Source organism: Salarias fasciatus, chromosome 6 (genome assembly GCF_902148845.1).
Source record: "Salarias fasciatus chromosome 6, fSalaFa1.1, whole genome shotgun sequence".
Taxonomy (NCBI): Eukaryota; Metazoa; Chordata; class Actinopteri; order Blenniiformes; family Blenniidae; genus Salarias; species Salarias fasciatus.
This window is the reverse complement of record NC_043750.1, coordinates 18066153-18080936: the sequence shown is the minus strand read 5'-3', so window position 1 is coordinate 18080936 and position 14784 is coordinate 18066153. Positions and strand designations below refer to the sequence as shown.

At 43.5% G+C, this 14784-nt stretch overlaps 1 protein-coding gene across 3 annotated transcripts; it reads right to left on the bottom strand.

Annotated features, from left to right (window-relative positions):
* Positions 1–2822: 2822 nt before the first annotated feature.
* LOC115389883 (alkaline ceramidase 2-like) lies at positions 2823–13282 on the bottom strand. Of its 3 annotated transcripts, none has more exons than XM_030093451.1 (6): positions 12906–13282; positions 12397–12510; positions 9453–9594; positions 8865–9002; positions 5711–5848; positions 2823–5533 (listed from the first exon to the last, which is right to left on the bottom strand). In XM_030093451.1, exons 1-6 carry the CDS (start codon positions 13021–13023, stop codon positions 5350–5352), a joined length of 834 nt encoding a protein of 277 aa, XP_029949311.1. In that variant the 5' UTR covers positions 13024–13282; the 3' UTR covers positions 2823–5349. The 3 variants fall into 3 exon arrangements, with proteins under 3 accessions (XP_029949311.1, XP_029949309.1, XP_029949310.1); XM_030093449.1 differs by having other exon boundaries at positions 12397–12434; positions 12910–13280; XM_030093450.1 differs by lacking the exon at positions 12397–12510 and having other exon boundaries at positions 12910–13280.
* Positions 13283–14784: the final 1502 nt, after the last annotated feature.

The following is a 14784-nucleotide window of genomic DNA, read 5'->3' as shown; positions in this document are numbered from 1 at the left end:
GCTAGCCGCTAGCGGTACTACCCAAAACCTGACATCGGAGCCACTGGTGAGTCAGTGAAACCTTCAAAAATATTATCTTGATCAGAATGCTGTGGTCTATGGTGCATTCACACCGGACGCGTCGCGGGCGTCGTCGACGCTCGGGACGCCTCGAAGCTGACGCTTGTGACGCTTTAAACACGACGCTTGACACCGGGTGGTCACAAAGCTTGCGACGCTCGCGACGCTCTTGACGCACGTCAGTTAATTGGCGCGCTGGAGGCTGATTTCTGTTTCCAGCTATGGCGGATCGCATCAGGAGAGCGGCTTGGCTTTATTTGTTAAATAAAGCTAGACCGCGTCGTCGTCGGAAAAGTCGCTATTGGCTGGTCTGCTCCTCTCTGCTCTGACTGCAGCGGGGAGCGCTGCTGAGACTGACCGCTTGTGAGCGCTTTGGGACGGGGGAGGGGCTCACGCAGCACCCGCTGCTCATTGACGACAGCAGCGAGACGTCCTGTCACGTCTCCAGAGCACCAGAGAAGGTTGCTAGATTTGTCGCTAGTTGCTTTTGACAAAAAAACGTCGCCAAGAGGCTTTGGAAAGTCGCCAGATTTAGCGAGAAAGTCGTCAAGTTAGCAACACTGGCCGGCCCGCATCGGTGCTCGGATCACTCGTAGTGACGTAGCACCGGAGGGATCGTCTCTGATTGGTTGACGCTCAGCGGCAGCGCATCGAAAGTTCAGTTTTCCCAACTCTCAAAAAGCGACGCTCACGACGCTCCTGACGCCTGGGACGAGCGTCGTGGGCGTCGACGCTCGAAACGCTAGAAAAGCGACGCTCATGACGCTCCTGATGCGCCGCCCCGCCGCCCGCCGCTCCACGACGCTCGTCCACCATAGACTTTGCATAGAAAAGCACCGCTCACGACGCGTCCGGTGTGAATGCACCATACGTTTTCAGCACCATGGACAGCGATGCTCTGAGATTGACACCTGCCAGGCTGCATTTGTGTGTGTGTGTGTGTGTGTGTGTGTGTGTGTGTGTGCACACGTGCGTATGTGCATTTGTTCTTCAGAACAAGTTTGTGAACTGGTTTGTGACTTAATTCTGCTTTCTGAGGCATATCGGTTTGCTTGGTTCAATAAAAGTGAGCATTAGTTTGTTGTTTGATGGTAGGATGAGGGATTGTTTGAATGGTAAAATTACTATCATAAGGGCCCGTAGAGAATGCTCCGTCCCCTCTGTACTGAGACCCACGCTCTGCCTCTGAGTTCAGGTGAGTCCAATCAGTTGTTTAGAATTTAATTAATTTATTAGGCAGACAGCTTCCTGGTGCACCAACAAATGCAAAACAAATGGCATAGCATGCCTCTGAATGGAAGAGTAACAACATACATAGTGAGGCACAGGGCTGTGGGTATTGATTCCGTCTGAATCACAATGACCAATATTTTCCCCCAGCAGAGAAGATTATTCACCCTTTGATGAGCAGTTGTTAACAATGAAAAACCAAAAGGGAAAAATGATGAATACAGTGAAGGTGCATGATTTGTTACATAAATATTGGGTTCTATTCATCATCATTGTTTGGACCCTAAAAATGTGCTTTGGTAGGTCACTGCAACACTCCTGATCTTATCAATTTAGAAGAATGACTCACCAAAGATGCCTTGTTTGAATTTTTTTTTCTATTCTCACTATAGGGAAGAGTTTTTGAAAAGAATCCATCGAGTTATCTTCTACACAGCTTTATCCTGCTCAGGGTCACAGGGTGCTGGAGCCATGGGCGAGGGCAGGTTACACCCTGGACAGCTCACCAGTTCACTACAGGGCAAACGCAGAAAGACAACTGTGGGATTAAACCAGAGAACCCGGGGAAAACTGACACACACACAGGGAAGGCCCAGCTGAAATTTAAACCCACAACTTTCTTGCTGTGAGATGAGAGAGCTAACCACTGCTCCACCATGCAGCCCCAGTATAAATCATGTTAAACGTTAAACATTTCCCGTTTTCGTCAGATATTGGGCCATTCAAAACTTATAAAGTGGAAGAAAGTGCTGGAAACCCAAGTAATAAGGATCAAAAAGTAGTTGAATGTTTATTTTCCCAAAATATAGATAGAAAAAAATAGAAAGGCATTTCAGCAGTTCACACCTTACAGCAACCATCTTGTGTGTGTGTGTGTGTGTGTGGGGGGGGGGGGGGGGGGGGGGGGGGGGGGGGGGGGATTGGGGGGAGGTTCATGCTACTCAGTGTTAAACTCTGCAAAATTGTGAAAAATAGTTAAATATCCAATCTCATAACTGTATAGTGTAGACATTAAGCTATGGCTCTGTGTTAAATGATAGCCATTGCATCTGTTTATTGTTTATTTCAAATTTTATTATTTCATCCTGACTCTTTAGAATCAGACTTTTAAAAGCAAAAATGTCTAATTCCAAAAATATACCCTCTAGTTATAAGAAGATAAAAAATAATTCTCAACAGGACTGTGTCCCCCCCCCCCCCCCCCCCCCCCCCCCCCCCCCCGAGGTTTTCTTATTTTTAAAAGTATTTTTCCACAGTGGTTAAAATGCTAGTCGTTCATTATGGAATAAACAACTGAGTCACATTTATCCTTGTTTTACTTACTCCCATGCTACAACAGAACATTTTATCAAGTAGGTGTCTTTGTCCTTTTTACCTTAAGAAACCAGTAAATGTCACTCACAGTCAGAAAACTCAACTTAAATTCAGATTTTGAGTGGTTTCATTATGAGAAGATTCCATTGATTCTCATGTGAAGAAACATCGCCCCCTGCTGACGAAAACATGACATGAAAATAAAGACCAGCAGTCCCTTTGAGTATTGGCTTAGTTTATTGCATAAAATACTAATCTATTACAAATATTTGCTTACAAAAACAGGATATAATTTAGGAAAATAAATATTTCTGTGCAGCTTATCTGTATTGTCGATGCAGGCAGAGAAACACTGAGATTTATATACATGTACGTCAATAGAGAGATTTTACTCCTTTAGTTGTTCACACAATCACACCACATGCCGGGACAAATGTCTGGATGCAGAGGGCAGCATTTAACCAGCAGCTCTGTGATTCTGATGCTGGTTCACTTTTAACCTCATCAAAATTGTAATTTTCTCTGCATCAAAACAAATAACCCATTATCATTTATCGCTTGCATAACTGAATTTGTAGCACAACGCAAATATTCTCAGAATTTGTTCACATTCTAAATTCGTTCCAGATGATACATTAAAAAAAAAACTGTTTTGGCAATACAAAAGGTAGAAACAATGAATTAAAATCATCAACCCATTATTTTTGGCTGCATTTCACTTACAAAAATAGAAACTGTTTTCCATTTCAATAATGTAAAAAAAAAAAAAAAATCAGAATCATAATTTCAGTAAAATGGCATTCTAGTTTGTAAAGCAAGGTTCATTTCTCTGATTTTGATCCTTCATGAGTGCAAAGTTAATTTAGCAGTATGAGTTCCCAGAAGCCTTTGCAGGAGAACAAGAATTTAACAGCTTGAGGCAGTTTTCAAAGAAAGAAGAAAAACAAAAACATGTCCAACAAGGGTTTCGCAAGAACCTGTTTTTTTTCTGATTTGTGTTTTGCCTTGTAATGCAGAGAAGTTTTCCCTTTCACCCTCCACATAACACATTCATCATCCTTTTTTGTCCTGTTAGTTCAATTTTTTTTCTTCAAATTTTGGTTTATGGATGAAACCATAGAGGGAAAAAGGCATTGCTTTGACTTCCAGGTCCACCGCACATTTGGAAATTCAGTGCTTTGAACTAAACTAACAGATCCCTTTGTTACTTTATTTCACTAATAAACAGTTTCTTCCTCTGCAGCTACAAAGCACACACGTCACAAACTGACAGAGTGACTCTTCATTATTCCTTTCAATTACGGTATTTACTTGCTCTTTTTAAGGCTTTTGCAGCATTTCGTTATATTTAGGAAGGTGAGAAACTCTCAAACATAAATACCTCAAAGAGAAGTTAAATTGACGAATCGAGATAAAACATAAAATTAGGACCTTTTAGTATTAGAAGCTGAACATGAGCAAGTTAAATTTAGAGTGAATAAGTGTTATGTTTTAACACGTTACATGCACTTAGTCAAAGGTTATCCGTCCATCATTTCACATTCTTTGCAATTCCTTCAGTTAGTGGGAATGTCAGAGGGTACCGAGTCGATAAATATTAGAAGAATTAGATTCTTTTACCTAAAGAAAATAACTGTTAAACATTGTTAGTTAAGAAAATCTGTACAGGAATATAACAGACACCGTTCTCATGAACTAATCCCATGAACAATCACAGTAGCATGCTGAAAGTACAACACAGAAAGAAGTCCGACAGTTTCCATCTCAAAGCCTGTGGTGGCAGAGGGCAGGCTGGTCAGCCTAAGGCTCGGTGTGAATCGTCTTCTCGTGACGCTTGGGTAAAGACGTTCTAAACGCCGGGTTCAGTCGGGCTGGCTAAGCGATATGGAGCTCTAATGCATTATGCATTAATCACAGTTTATGAATCCAGTGCTTTATTGTGGTTCCCAAATGACCAGAGAGCATCTATGAGATGCCGTATTTATGTATATAAAGGCAACACAACACTTCAAAATGAGGTTTTCTGAAATACCACTGACTGTACAAAATATTTTCCCTCAAAAAGGTGCAATATGCAATACTGATCGATTCAAATATTCGGGAATGAGAAGCTGTGATGATTTCATTCCATTGATACCTTTGCTCTCTGATTGCAGGCATGGCTTCCATGCCACCTGTCTAGTGTTGTGCATCAGGCGCCTAGTCTCAACTCAAAAAACAGCCGATTTATTAGTAAACTTGTAACAACTACTATAAGAAAAAAAGAAGAAGAAAATATCTGGATTGAGCACAAACAGGCATCTAGAGTGACTCATTAATGCCACCTATTGCACAAAAGAGACGTTACTTAAATTCTGAAAAATGCACCTTTGAAGACGTCTCAAATGCGTATTGCTAATACTCTGACTCCGAGGAGATCACATGATCCTTCATCAAAAGCCTGAGATATGTTGGAAACACTGAAGGTTTCTTGGCTTTGATACTGTGGTATTTAAAGATTAATCCTGTATCACAAACACAAAAAAAAAAAAATTAAATAAAAGTAAAACACAATTTGTTCGATGACATAGTTGCATAAACACTGTTCTGTAACAAATACCAGATCTGGGCCTGAGCAAGGGAAAAGGAAAATCCGTGTGGTCAGTCTTCATGTGCAACACAGAGATCCTCCAGTCGCCAGGGCACCGCGGACGTGGGGCCGCCACATGCTGGTGTGAGCTGACGGAGCGCGGGGCTCCGGCGCCGCTAAGTCACCTTGATGGTCGACTTTTTCACGCAGAGTAAAGAGACGTACGGCACTCCGATGAAGGCCCACTTCTCGCTGGGCCAGAACATGATGACGGGGCCTCGCTCCGGGGCCTCAGTCGCCACGTCGAAGTAGGCGAAGCAGACGCAGCCCAGGTAGGAGGCCAAGCAGATGAGGATGTGCCTGTGAGAGCCAAAGACAGTTTGTGAAGGATTCTTATCAATTCTTTCAACGTTTTAGGAGAAAATAAGTCTAAAATCCAAACTGGGCCTTCCGGCAGACCGTATATTTGGCACCCCTGGCATAAACAGTCGTTAAATCATGAGACCACGGGGATTTCGGAGTAGACTTTGAGCTCACCAGGCGCAGTGGAGGTAGGGAAAGTTGACAGATGACCACATTTCACAGAATATCCTGTCGCTGATCCAGCAGAGCAGAGCCAGCGCCCACCAGATCCCTGAGATCAGGCCCAGCTTGAACACACGGGGGTTTTCACACCTGCGACCACAAAGTTCGGTAAACTGAGTCAACATGGAGTGAGAATACACAAATACACACACACACACACACACACACACACACACACACACACACACACACACTATAATAATCCCTTCTCTATTGTATTTTTTCCCCCAAGTATTTATGAGGTGAAAGAGAAAAATAAACCACGGCTCCGTTGGTCAATGGGAATAAAACGCTCTCTAAGAAACTCTTTCCTGAAGAGAGCGAGCCAACCCTCCCAGAGGAGCTGCATTCCACTCAGCGCAGGATTTCTGCCACCATCCACCACGTTCTGGTGACCGCTAGTAGTGAGTTTTTTCCACTAAGTTTCACCATCAGGAATGTCCACTGGAGCTATAAATACGAGCGTAACCATCTCCCAGCGACACCGCTGACCTCCACGCTAATCCAGAGTGCCACTGACGAACTATTCTTAGTCCTGTCCTTCACAGACATACCGGTCGCAGCTGAGGAACTGAGCGCTTAGACAAAGGCGGCGACAGGGAGAGCCTGAGCGGGACGGCCGCAGCTCCCATGATGCATTAGTGTTGGCATCGGCATTTCTCCTTTCAGTATAACGAAAGGATAACTGATGAGCTGAACTACCTCTATCTTACATAACTGATCCAGAAAGGGGAGGTGGAAAGAAAAAAAAAAAAAAAAACAATCCTGTGTCACTGCAACTCGGCCACAGGAAGTATAAGAATAGGCGGCCACCGCTGCGTCTTCCCAGAGGGAAGCAGACTATTAAACTGTCATCAGTGCCGCGTTCTGCTCGGAGAGTTACAATCGATTATATCCGCATGGATGAGAATCCTCGGCAGGCATCAGGTACGACGGCGGGACTCGGTATCCATCCCTACATCCGACCGTCCGCATGGGGAGGGCGATACGAGATTGAGACGTTCAGTAACTGTTCGACTGTTGAAAGCAGAGACAGGCGAAGGACGGGCCGCCCCTTCTATCTGGGGTGGAGATGGTCTACAGTTTAGGAAGAAACTCCTCATTGATTTCAACACATGCGTCCTGAAGTTCAGAAACTTCCGGTTTATGATTGTATGGTATGGAAAACATGCATTCATCAGCCTTCATTATGTAATAAATAGATGTTTAGAACAGTTTTCAGTGCAGTGTTGTATTCCTTATCCGATGCTCAGTCGGAGAACAGATCACAGCTGAAAGATTGAAGATATTTTAACCAAATTCTATTGAATCACTGTGATGTTGTGTCTCAGTGACGACTGGTAGGATTGTTGGAGTCATGATACTTCTTGGAATACGTGAACAAGCTGTGGCTGCTTTGTTGTTTTTGTTCCACTGGAAGTTAGCAGAACGTGGGGTCAACAACTGTACTGTTTGAAGAAAAAAAGTGAGCAAACAATCAGAAAATAGTGAGTCCATCAGTCCCCCACTGAGCAGAAAGAAAAACAAACTACGGCAGCAGATGACTGGCAGCAACGGGCAGCAAAGTCAAGAATCGCCAACAGGTTGAACAATGGATGACTAAAGGTTTTGAAAGGTGGTGAGAAACGGCTGTGGGAAAAGGAAACAACAGAACATGCGCCCACACTGCGGTGACCGAGGAAAGCACTGGACACACACACACACACCAAAGGTCACCAAAGGCTTGTTGTGTGTTTCAGGAACATTCTTGCCACACTGTAATTAACCCCAGAGCAGACGACATGCCATCAGATAGCACAGAGTACAAAAGGTCAAATGTGAAACGTTAATGTACTTTACACTACAGACACACTCTCCACACTATCCCACTGATTCTGTCAACAATCTGAACACACCGACAGACGCAGATAAACCCTGCTGACAGAGAGACAAACACACACACACACACTCACTCACACCTACAGGCCAAACACAATTCTGACCAGAGAGCCACTGCTTCTGCTGAACGTGAAAGGTGTGGATAGTGTGTGTGTTTGTGTGTGTTGCAGAAGCCCTTCAGGCGTTCCCTTGCAAATTTTCTACACTCCGTTGTTTTAGTCCTACAAAACTTTAAAGAGGGCTGCGTTTGATCTGCTAACTTCTTAAATGACGTTCTCCATCTCTGTCCAGCCGTGATTCTCCTGGGACAAACTACAGCAGGACTATAAATAACAGTGTGGTTTCTTTTTTTAATCTACTGTATTCAGATTTGTACTTTATATGAGTTAGGCATTGGATTTCTGGATGGAGGGATGAAAAATGACACAAAATTCATGGATTTCTAAAGTATCTGCGAGAACGCGTGCCAGTGGGAAATGCTCCGTAGCTTGTATTTACAGGCAACAATCAAACAGCCGTCCATCATCACTGTGAATAAGACGAGCCGTACTGTGAGTCACTGAGAGGAGAGCAGGGGAAGAGGGCGGCTGAGTCACACAGCGACTCAACAAACACACCAACAACATCTGAGGCCGGGAGAAGGTTCTCAGCGCGGTTAGTGCACAGGAGTTTGTGAATGAGGATGTAGTAAATATCCTGTCCTTTGTATGACATGCACCGATTTGTAGATGCTTGTTTTTAAATGAATTTGCAGCTGTCTTACATTTCTTAAGTCCCCCAAAAACTTCCTGCGTTTCTAAGGCATGGAGAGAAATGTTGTAAAGCGATTTTTATTGTGATAAATTCATTTGTTAGTATGCATATCTCGCAGGACAGTGTGTGTTCTGGTAGAAATGCCTTTTATCAGATGAGTGTTATTAGATTATTATCAGATGTGACAAGACGCATGCTAGTCCATAAATGTTTCATATTTAAGCTATGTTATGTAGGACAGCAGCAGTGAGTACGGTATGGGATGTACAGACAGCAAGCAGAAATCAAGACACAAATGAACGCCACTAATAAAAATGTTAAGTTTTAATTGTGGTAATGCATATGTTTGATCCTGCTCAGTTTTTCACTTTGCAATGAATTTGACTGAATAGAAAAGGGATTATTTTTTGCATGCGGCATTGTGTTTTTGGAAAACAAAGAAAAAAACAAATATCCTCCCTCCTTTTCTTCTAACCTTTTGAGCTCAGTGATGAGCAGCGCCGTGCAGGGGATGCCCAGGGTCATGAGTGACAGCGAGTTGACGACGGGTTTAACGAAGGCCAGGCCAGTGGTGATCCCTGACAAGATGCCGATGACCACTTTGAACCTCGACCTGCAAAAACAAGCCACGTCAGCAGGATTCGCTGCAAAATTTCTACTCGTGAAACACTGAAACAATCCTTGCACGATTCACGTGAGAAGCGCTCGGCTGCAGATAAGCAAAGGCTGTGGAAAATATCAGGCGGCAGGCTGAAGTGCCCGAGCGGCCGCGACAGGTCTGTGACAATGGAAAGAGAAGTGAAGCCATGTGATGCAGTTTTTACTGGCGTCAGCGATCGCAGACAGGCCTATTATTAAACCGGAGTAGTGGCAGTGAACACATCATGTGACATGTCAGAGTCTGAGACAGAGCTTCACTGATGAACACAAAATACAGCATAAACACAAGGATCCGACGTGGCTCATTGTTTGACATAATTAAACCCCCCCCCCCCCCCCCCCCCCCCCCCCAATCCCAAAAAAGGAGTTTTTGTTTTTTTTTATGATGAAGAACGGGCCGTACCGATCCCTCCGGAACATCCTGGGTAGGTATCTCTTTGGAAACCACATGGCAATGGCGCACATGAGCACCCACAGAATGGCCAGCTCGTCCAGCATCTGGCCCAGAAAGCTGAGGGTGGCGTGAAAATACGTCGATCCAATACCTGAAACAGAGAAGAAGACCCAGAGCAACTCCGTTATACCATAGACATGTTTAGAATGTGTTACATTAAAGATTAAAAAAAAATGTCTTGATACTCTACAATTTTCCTCTCAGATATATATTTATCATCCTCCCACACTGAAATCCTCTCATTCCAACACCATCAGAAATGCTCTCATTTACATTCAACAGAGCCAAATAAATGCAGTAAAACCATCAGATGCATGATATTCTGTACTAACCTTCCACTGTTTCACACAATCACAAGCTAAAAAGAGTCACCAGTGCAAAAAGCGCTGAACGGTGTCGAGTCCCGTGAAGCGATGCAACATCTGGTGGAACTAGAAAGTCCTTTCAATATGAGAGGACGTCATGCACAACAAGAATCACTTTTTGGGCTTACTTGCAGGTTGAAATGATTCTTAAATGAAAAGAAATACAGACAATATTTGCAAAGTTTTACAAAAGGAAACTTTTCATGACTTTAATTTTATGCCATTTTGGCTGCAAATGTTGAGAGTTACGATGCAGCATTCTGAATATTGAACTGGAGAATCAACAGTTGGAAAGCCGCGTTCCTCTGCGTTTCGCAGTAATGCGGGGGCTTGGGTCAGTCGGTGCCTCCTTGTTATCACTGCCCAACAGACCTCACAATATCAGAGTAATCTGTTGTCATAACAGGCGTTGTGGGAGATTCCAACATTTCAACAGACTTTCTATGCTAAAGCTCAAAAAAAAGCTCCCAGTCAGAGGTTACTGATCACTGGCAACCAAAAAAAGGAAACTGTAGAATTAAAGGTCATTTCATTTAGTGAACATTTCGACCGTCATTGACAAACATCCCGTATCCTGATCATCATATCATCTGCAAGCTTTGCAGACCAATTAATCTATTAACCATAAAACCTTAACATTTCTAGAAACAAAGGCGTAGTTCAATTAAGATTTACAGCCCTGACTGAAACAGATCACATCTGACTTATTAGGGATTGTAGACGGCATTCCTCCGAAATTCCCCACATTTCAGGAAGAAGACTAAACTCTGTGTGTTTTGGCATTGAACGTAATCGGGCCAGACTGTGCAGCACGGAGGCCACAGAGGAGCAGCTGGACGCTGCTTTCACACTGAAACGTATGGACTTGTTTTCCCTCTGAAGTCAAAGATCATCAGGAAGAGGGCTGGGCCCACGTGACGCCCACCAAAGCACTGTTTTCATGTTTCAACAGTCTCCAGATTCCTAGAAAAGGATGCAATCAGAGCTCCATGGAGCGCAGCCGGCGGTATGAAGCAGGAGATGCTATCTGCCAAACAAGACCTAAACAGGAGGCTGCTTCCATGTTCCTCTAAAATTGCTTGGAGACGTGCAAGAGATTTTAACTACGTGACCTCTGGCAGATCAGGCTCTGGGACGACCACGAGCCCAGTGCCGACAGTTTTTTTTTTTTTTTTCACCTCTCAGGAATAGACGGGGCTCAGTCAGGTTGTCTGCGCTGACAATGCAACCTGAGTGTTTCCAGCACAGCTGGAAGGGAGCAGAGCGGAGCTGCCATTTCTACACAGTGGCACCATTTAAGGCTGGAATACTGCCGCCGATGAAAGGAAACAAGTCAAAGGTTGCAGGGTTATTCGTGCCAACCTGGTGTTTTTTCAAAAAACACGGGGCTGCAAGATTCAGGAAGAGCAAAGCCTTGGCTGAGAACAGTGAAACACCCAGCGCTCTTTCACTTTCAGCGCCTGCAGCTCCTGAATGAACCAGTCACTCTTAAAAAGAGCCTGACAATATTCCTCCCTTTTCCTGGTTGTACTTGTTGCATCATGTAAAGTTATTAAAGTTACCCTGCATTACATGTACATGACAAACAATCAAGAACTTCGTTATTTGAATATTTTGTAAAGATATGACCGTCTTTAGCACAAAACCTTCACAACATTATGACCAGAAGTTTATTTATAGCCACTGGCCTTGTTAAGCAGCACAGTGCTGAACATATTTGATCTACATTGTGCTCCCCAACTTCACGTCACTCACAGTAGTTATTCTTGGCTGAAAGACAGACTGACTGATGGTTTTCACATTGTACTTAATCATGACTGTTGGGATCCACAGATGATAAAAGGCCTCTGGTCAGTATCTGCAGTCTAAAACTGTTGTAGTTGTTACATTCATGATAAAAATGAAATGGGGAAACAATAATCCTGGTTAAAGATCTGCTCTCAATGATTGATCAAACAGCCTGAATTTGAAGTAAAATGTATGTAACCACTGGAATGACAATCATCACTGTGGACTTTGACAATATTATGACTGATTATCTATCAAGGAGGCTTTTTAATTATTTTTGAAGACCTCAACAGTCATCTTTGTTGACATTAGCATATCCAATGTCAACTTGTGTGCAACGGTTAACCATGCAATAAATTAGCAGAGTACAGAACTTCTGACAAAAACTCAACTGTCCGAGTCAGAAAGATCTGTTATCTTCGACAGCGAGCCAGACAAAGACCAAGAGATGGCCCGATATGAACATCACACAGTCAAAAAACACTCAGAACACGAGAGGAAATTTATAAACAAGACATTTGGAATATTTTAAGAAACACAGTCACCAAGAAGCAACTTTCAAAAGATGTGTGCAATGGTAAAAACGTGCTTGAAATACTTTTTTGTGCAGTTAGTGTGAAGTCGATGAGTTAAACTACTGACTGTTTAGGATTTGATGAATTGCATCTCCATGCTCTGTGTGAATAAACCCATGTGAAGAATGAAGGAAGGGTCAGGAGGTCATCGTGCAGCCAACTTACCAACCACAACCAGCAGAATCCATATGAGGTAAATCCCGCTGTTGAAATGTGTTGCATATTGGCGGAACAAGCACATTAATATCGGCGGCAAAACGAAAAATAAATGTTGCTGATCTGAAATGATAAACAAAAGGACACAGCCATGAGCAAAAAGGAGGATTTCCGTCAGGTTTGAGCTGATCAGGCAGCAAAAATGACAACATGCCGGTCAGAAGTTGATCAGGCCTCAGAGTCAAACTGTCAGGCAGCTGAGATGGACAAAATGAACATTTCTATGATGCTAACAATAAACATCAAGATGCTGCAGCTAAGAAGTGGCCAAACAGTTTAAAGTCAGAGTAAGCGACAGCTAGCTGTAGCTGACCCGGGGATCATATGGAAAGCTAGAAGAAAGCAGTGCATTACGAAAGAAATCAGAAGCAGAAAAGCTGTAAACAAAAAAAGAACAGTATTATGCAAAACAACAGAAAAAGCACACATCGTTAGCTACAGATCCAGCGACTGAAAACCGACCGTGTTGTAAAATTCAGCGATGCTGGGGTAAATTAGGTAATTGCCTTCACACCAGTCCACCTCGGAGCTGCCAGCCTGCAACTGGTCCCAAAAAATCAGATTAACGTTACTCATGTCTGGACTAGTTGTGTCGGATGGACCGAGCGCAGCAAACAGCAGTCCGGCTCCTCAGACAAAAACAAGCGGACCAAAGTCGCTGTCTGTCGACTCCGTCGCCACAAGCTACACACTAAAGCCGGAATCCTGACACGTAGGGTGCATCCGAGTTGGTGATATACTGTAGAAACCGCTGCAGAGCTGCATTTTCCAGGCTGTCCTTCGTCCGTCCACAAAGCCTCCGGCTCGTCGTGACGCTCAGCCTCGTCCACTGACAGCAGCTGCTCGATCCGGAGCAGAGAGTCCTCACACACTGCAAGATGGTTCCCCCTTCTGCAGCCTCGTCCACTATCAGTGGCTGACTCTTGAGCAGAGAGTCCTCAAACGGTGCAAGAGTATTCCCCTCATCCAGCTCCAGTCCCCTCCTTCGATCTCGGGTTAGACCAGACGGGGCACACACAGCGTTTTTTCGCTTTCACACTTGCATGTGTTTTTCAGTCGCGACGAGGGATCGTGTTTCATCAGTAGTTTGTGTCCTCTTCCTTCTTGGTGTCTTATGGTAAAGTGAGCGCGCTCTATGTTTTCTGCTGGATTGACTGCACCACAGTACAAGACGGGCTGTTGAACCCGTCTTGGCTCAACAGGTTTTTGATTCGATTTTTCCTTGGAGACTGTGAGTATTGCGTGAATAACTGTAAGACGATTTAGATGTTATGGTTATGGTAGTAACTTTTGTAAATGTGCTCCCTCAGCTAAAAATTACAGCAGTGCACTGTTATGTTGTGCAGTTTGTTGACTGGTGTTGTGTCGCTATGTAAATGATGCTTTATCATTCTTAGACAAGGTAATGTATACAGATTTGTGTTACTTTTGTACAGTATTACAGTTTTTCATTCATTCGTCTCATCTAATCATTCATTCATACATGAGGAAAATTTAATAAAATACAGGCCATCCTTGTGTGGTGACTGAAGATGCATTTATATTATCTGGCTGTCTAACTTTGCATGTTGCCCGGGCAGTTACTTTAAATATTCAAATATGCTTAAGCGAGGTAAATGCAAACTTTGGATGACCTTAAAGCGATACTTCAACATTTTGGCAAATTGGCCCATTTAGCGCAATTCTTTAGTTATTTCGAACAGCATACTTACTTTTTTTGTGAGGGCTAGCTATTGTTTATTCAGAGGTGAGTCAGGGAAGGTTTTCAGGACGGACACAATAGAAGTGGATGGTATTTTTGTTCCCCCCTGTCAAACTCATCAAATACAAAATCCAACAACCCCCAAACACTTTGGTGGACACGTTATAATCCGCACATTCAATACGCTGTGGAACACAAACAAATAATATTGTAGCGTTACGACACTGAAGCAAATGCTGGGAACTACTTTTTCTTTTGAAATCACTACGCCCAGACACCATGTTTAGTAAGTAGTTCCGTTTTAGCAATCTTCGCATAAACAGCTCAATCTCGTAATTTTGCATTCATATTTCACAGCGTAGTGAATGTGCGGATTATAACGTGTCCACCAAAGTGTTTTGGGGTTGTTGGATTGTGTATTTGATGAGTTTGACGAGGGGGAACAAAAATACCGTTCACCTCCATTGTGTCCATCCCGAAAACCTTCCCCGACTCACCTCTGAATAAACAACAGCTCGCCCTCACAAAAAAAGTAAGTATGCTGTTCGAAATGACTAAGGAATTGCGCTAAATGGGCCAATTTGCCAAAATGTTGAAGTATCGCTTTAAAAAGCATTCTCACTCAGATACTTTGA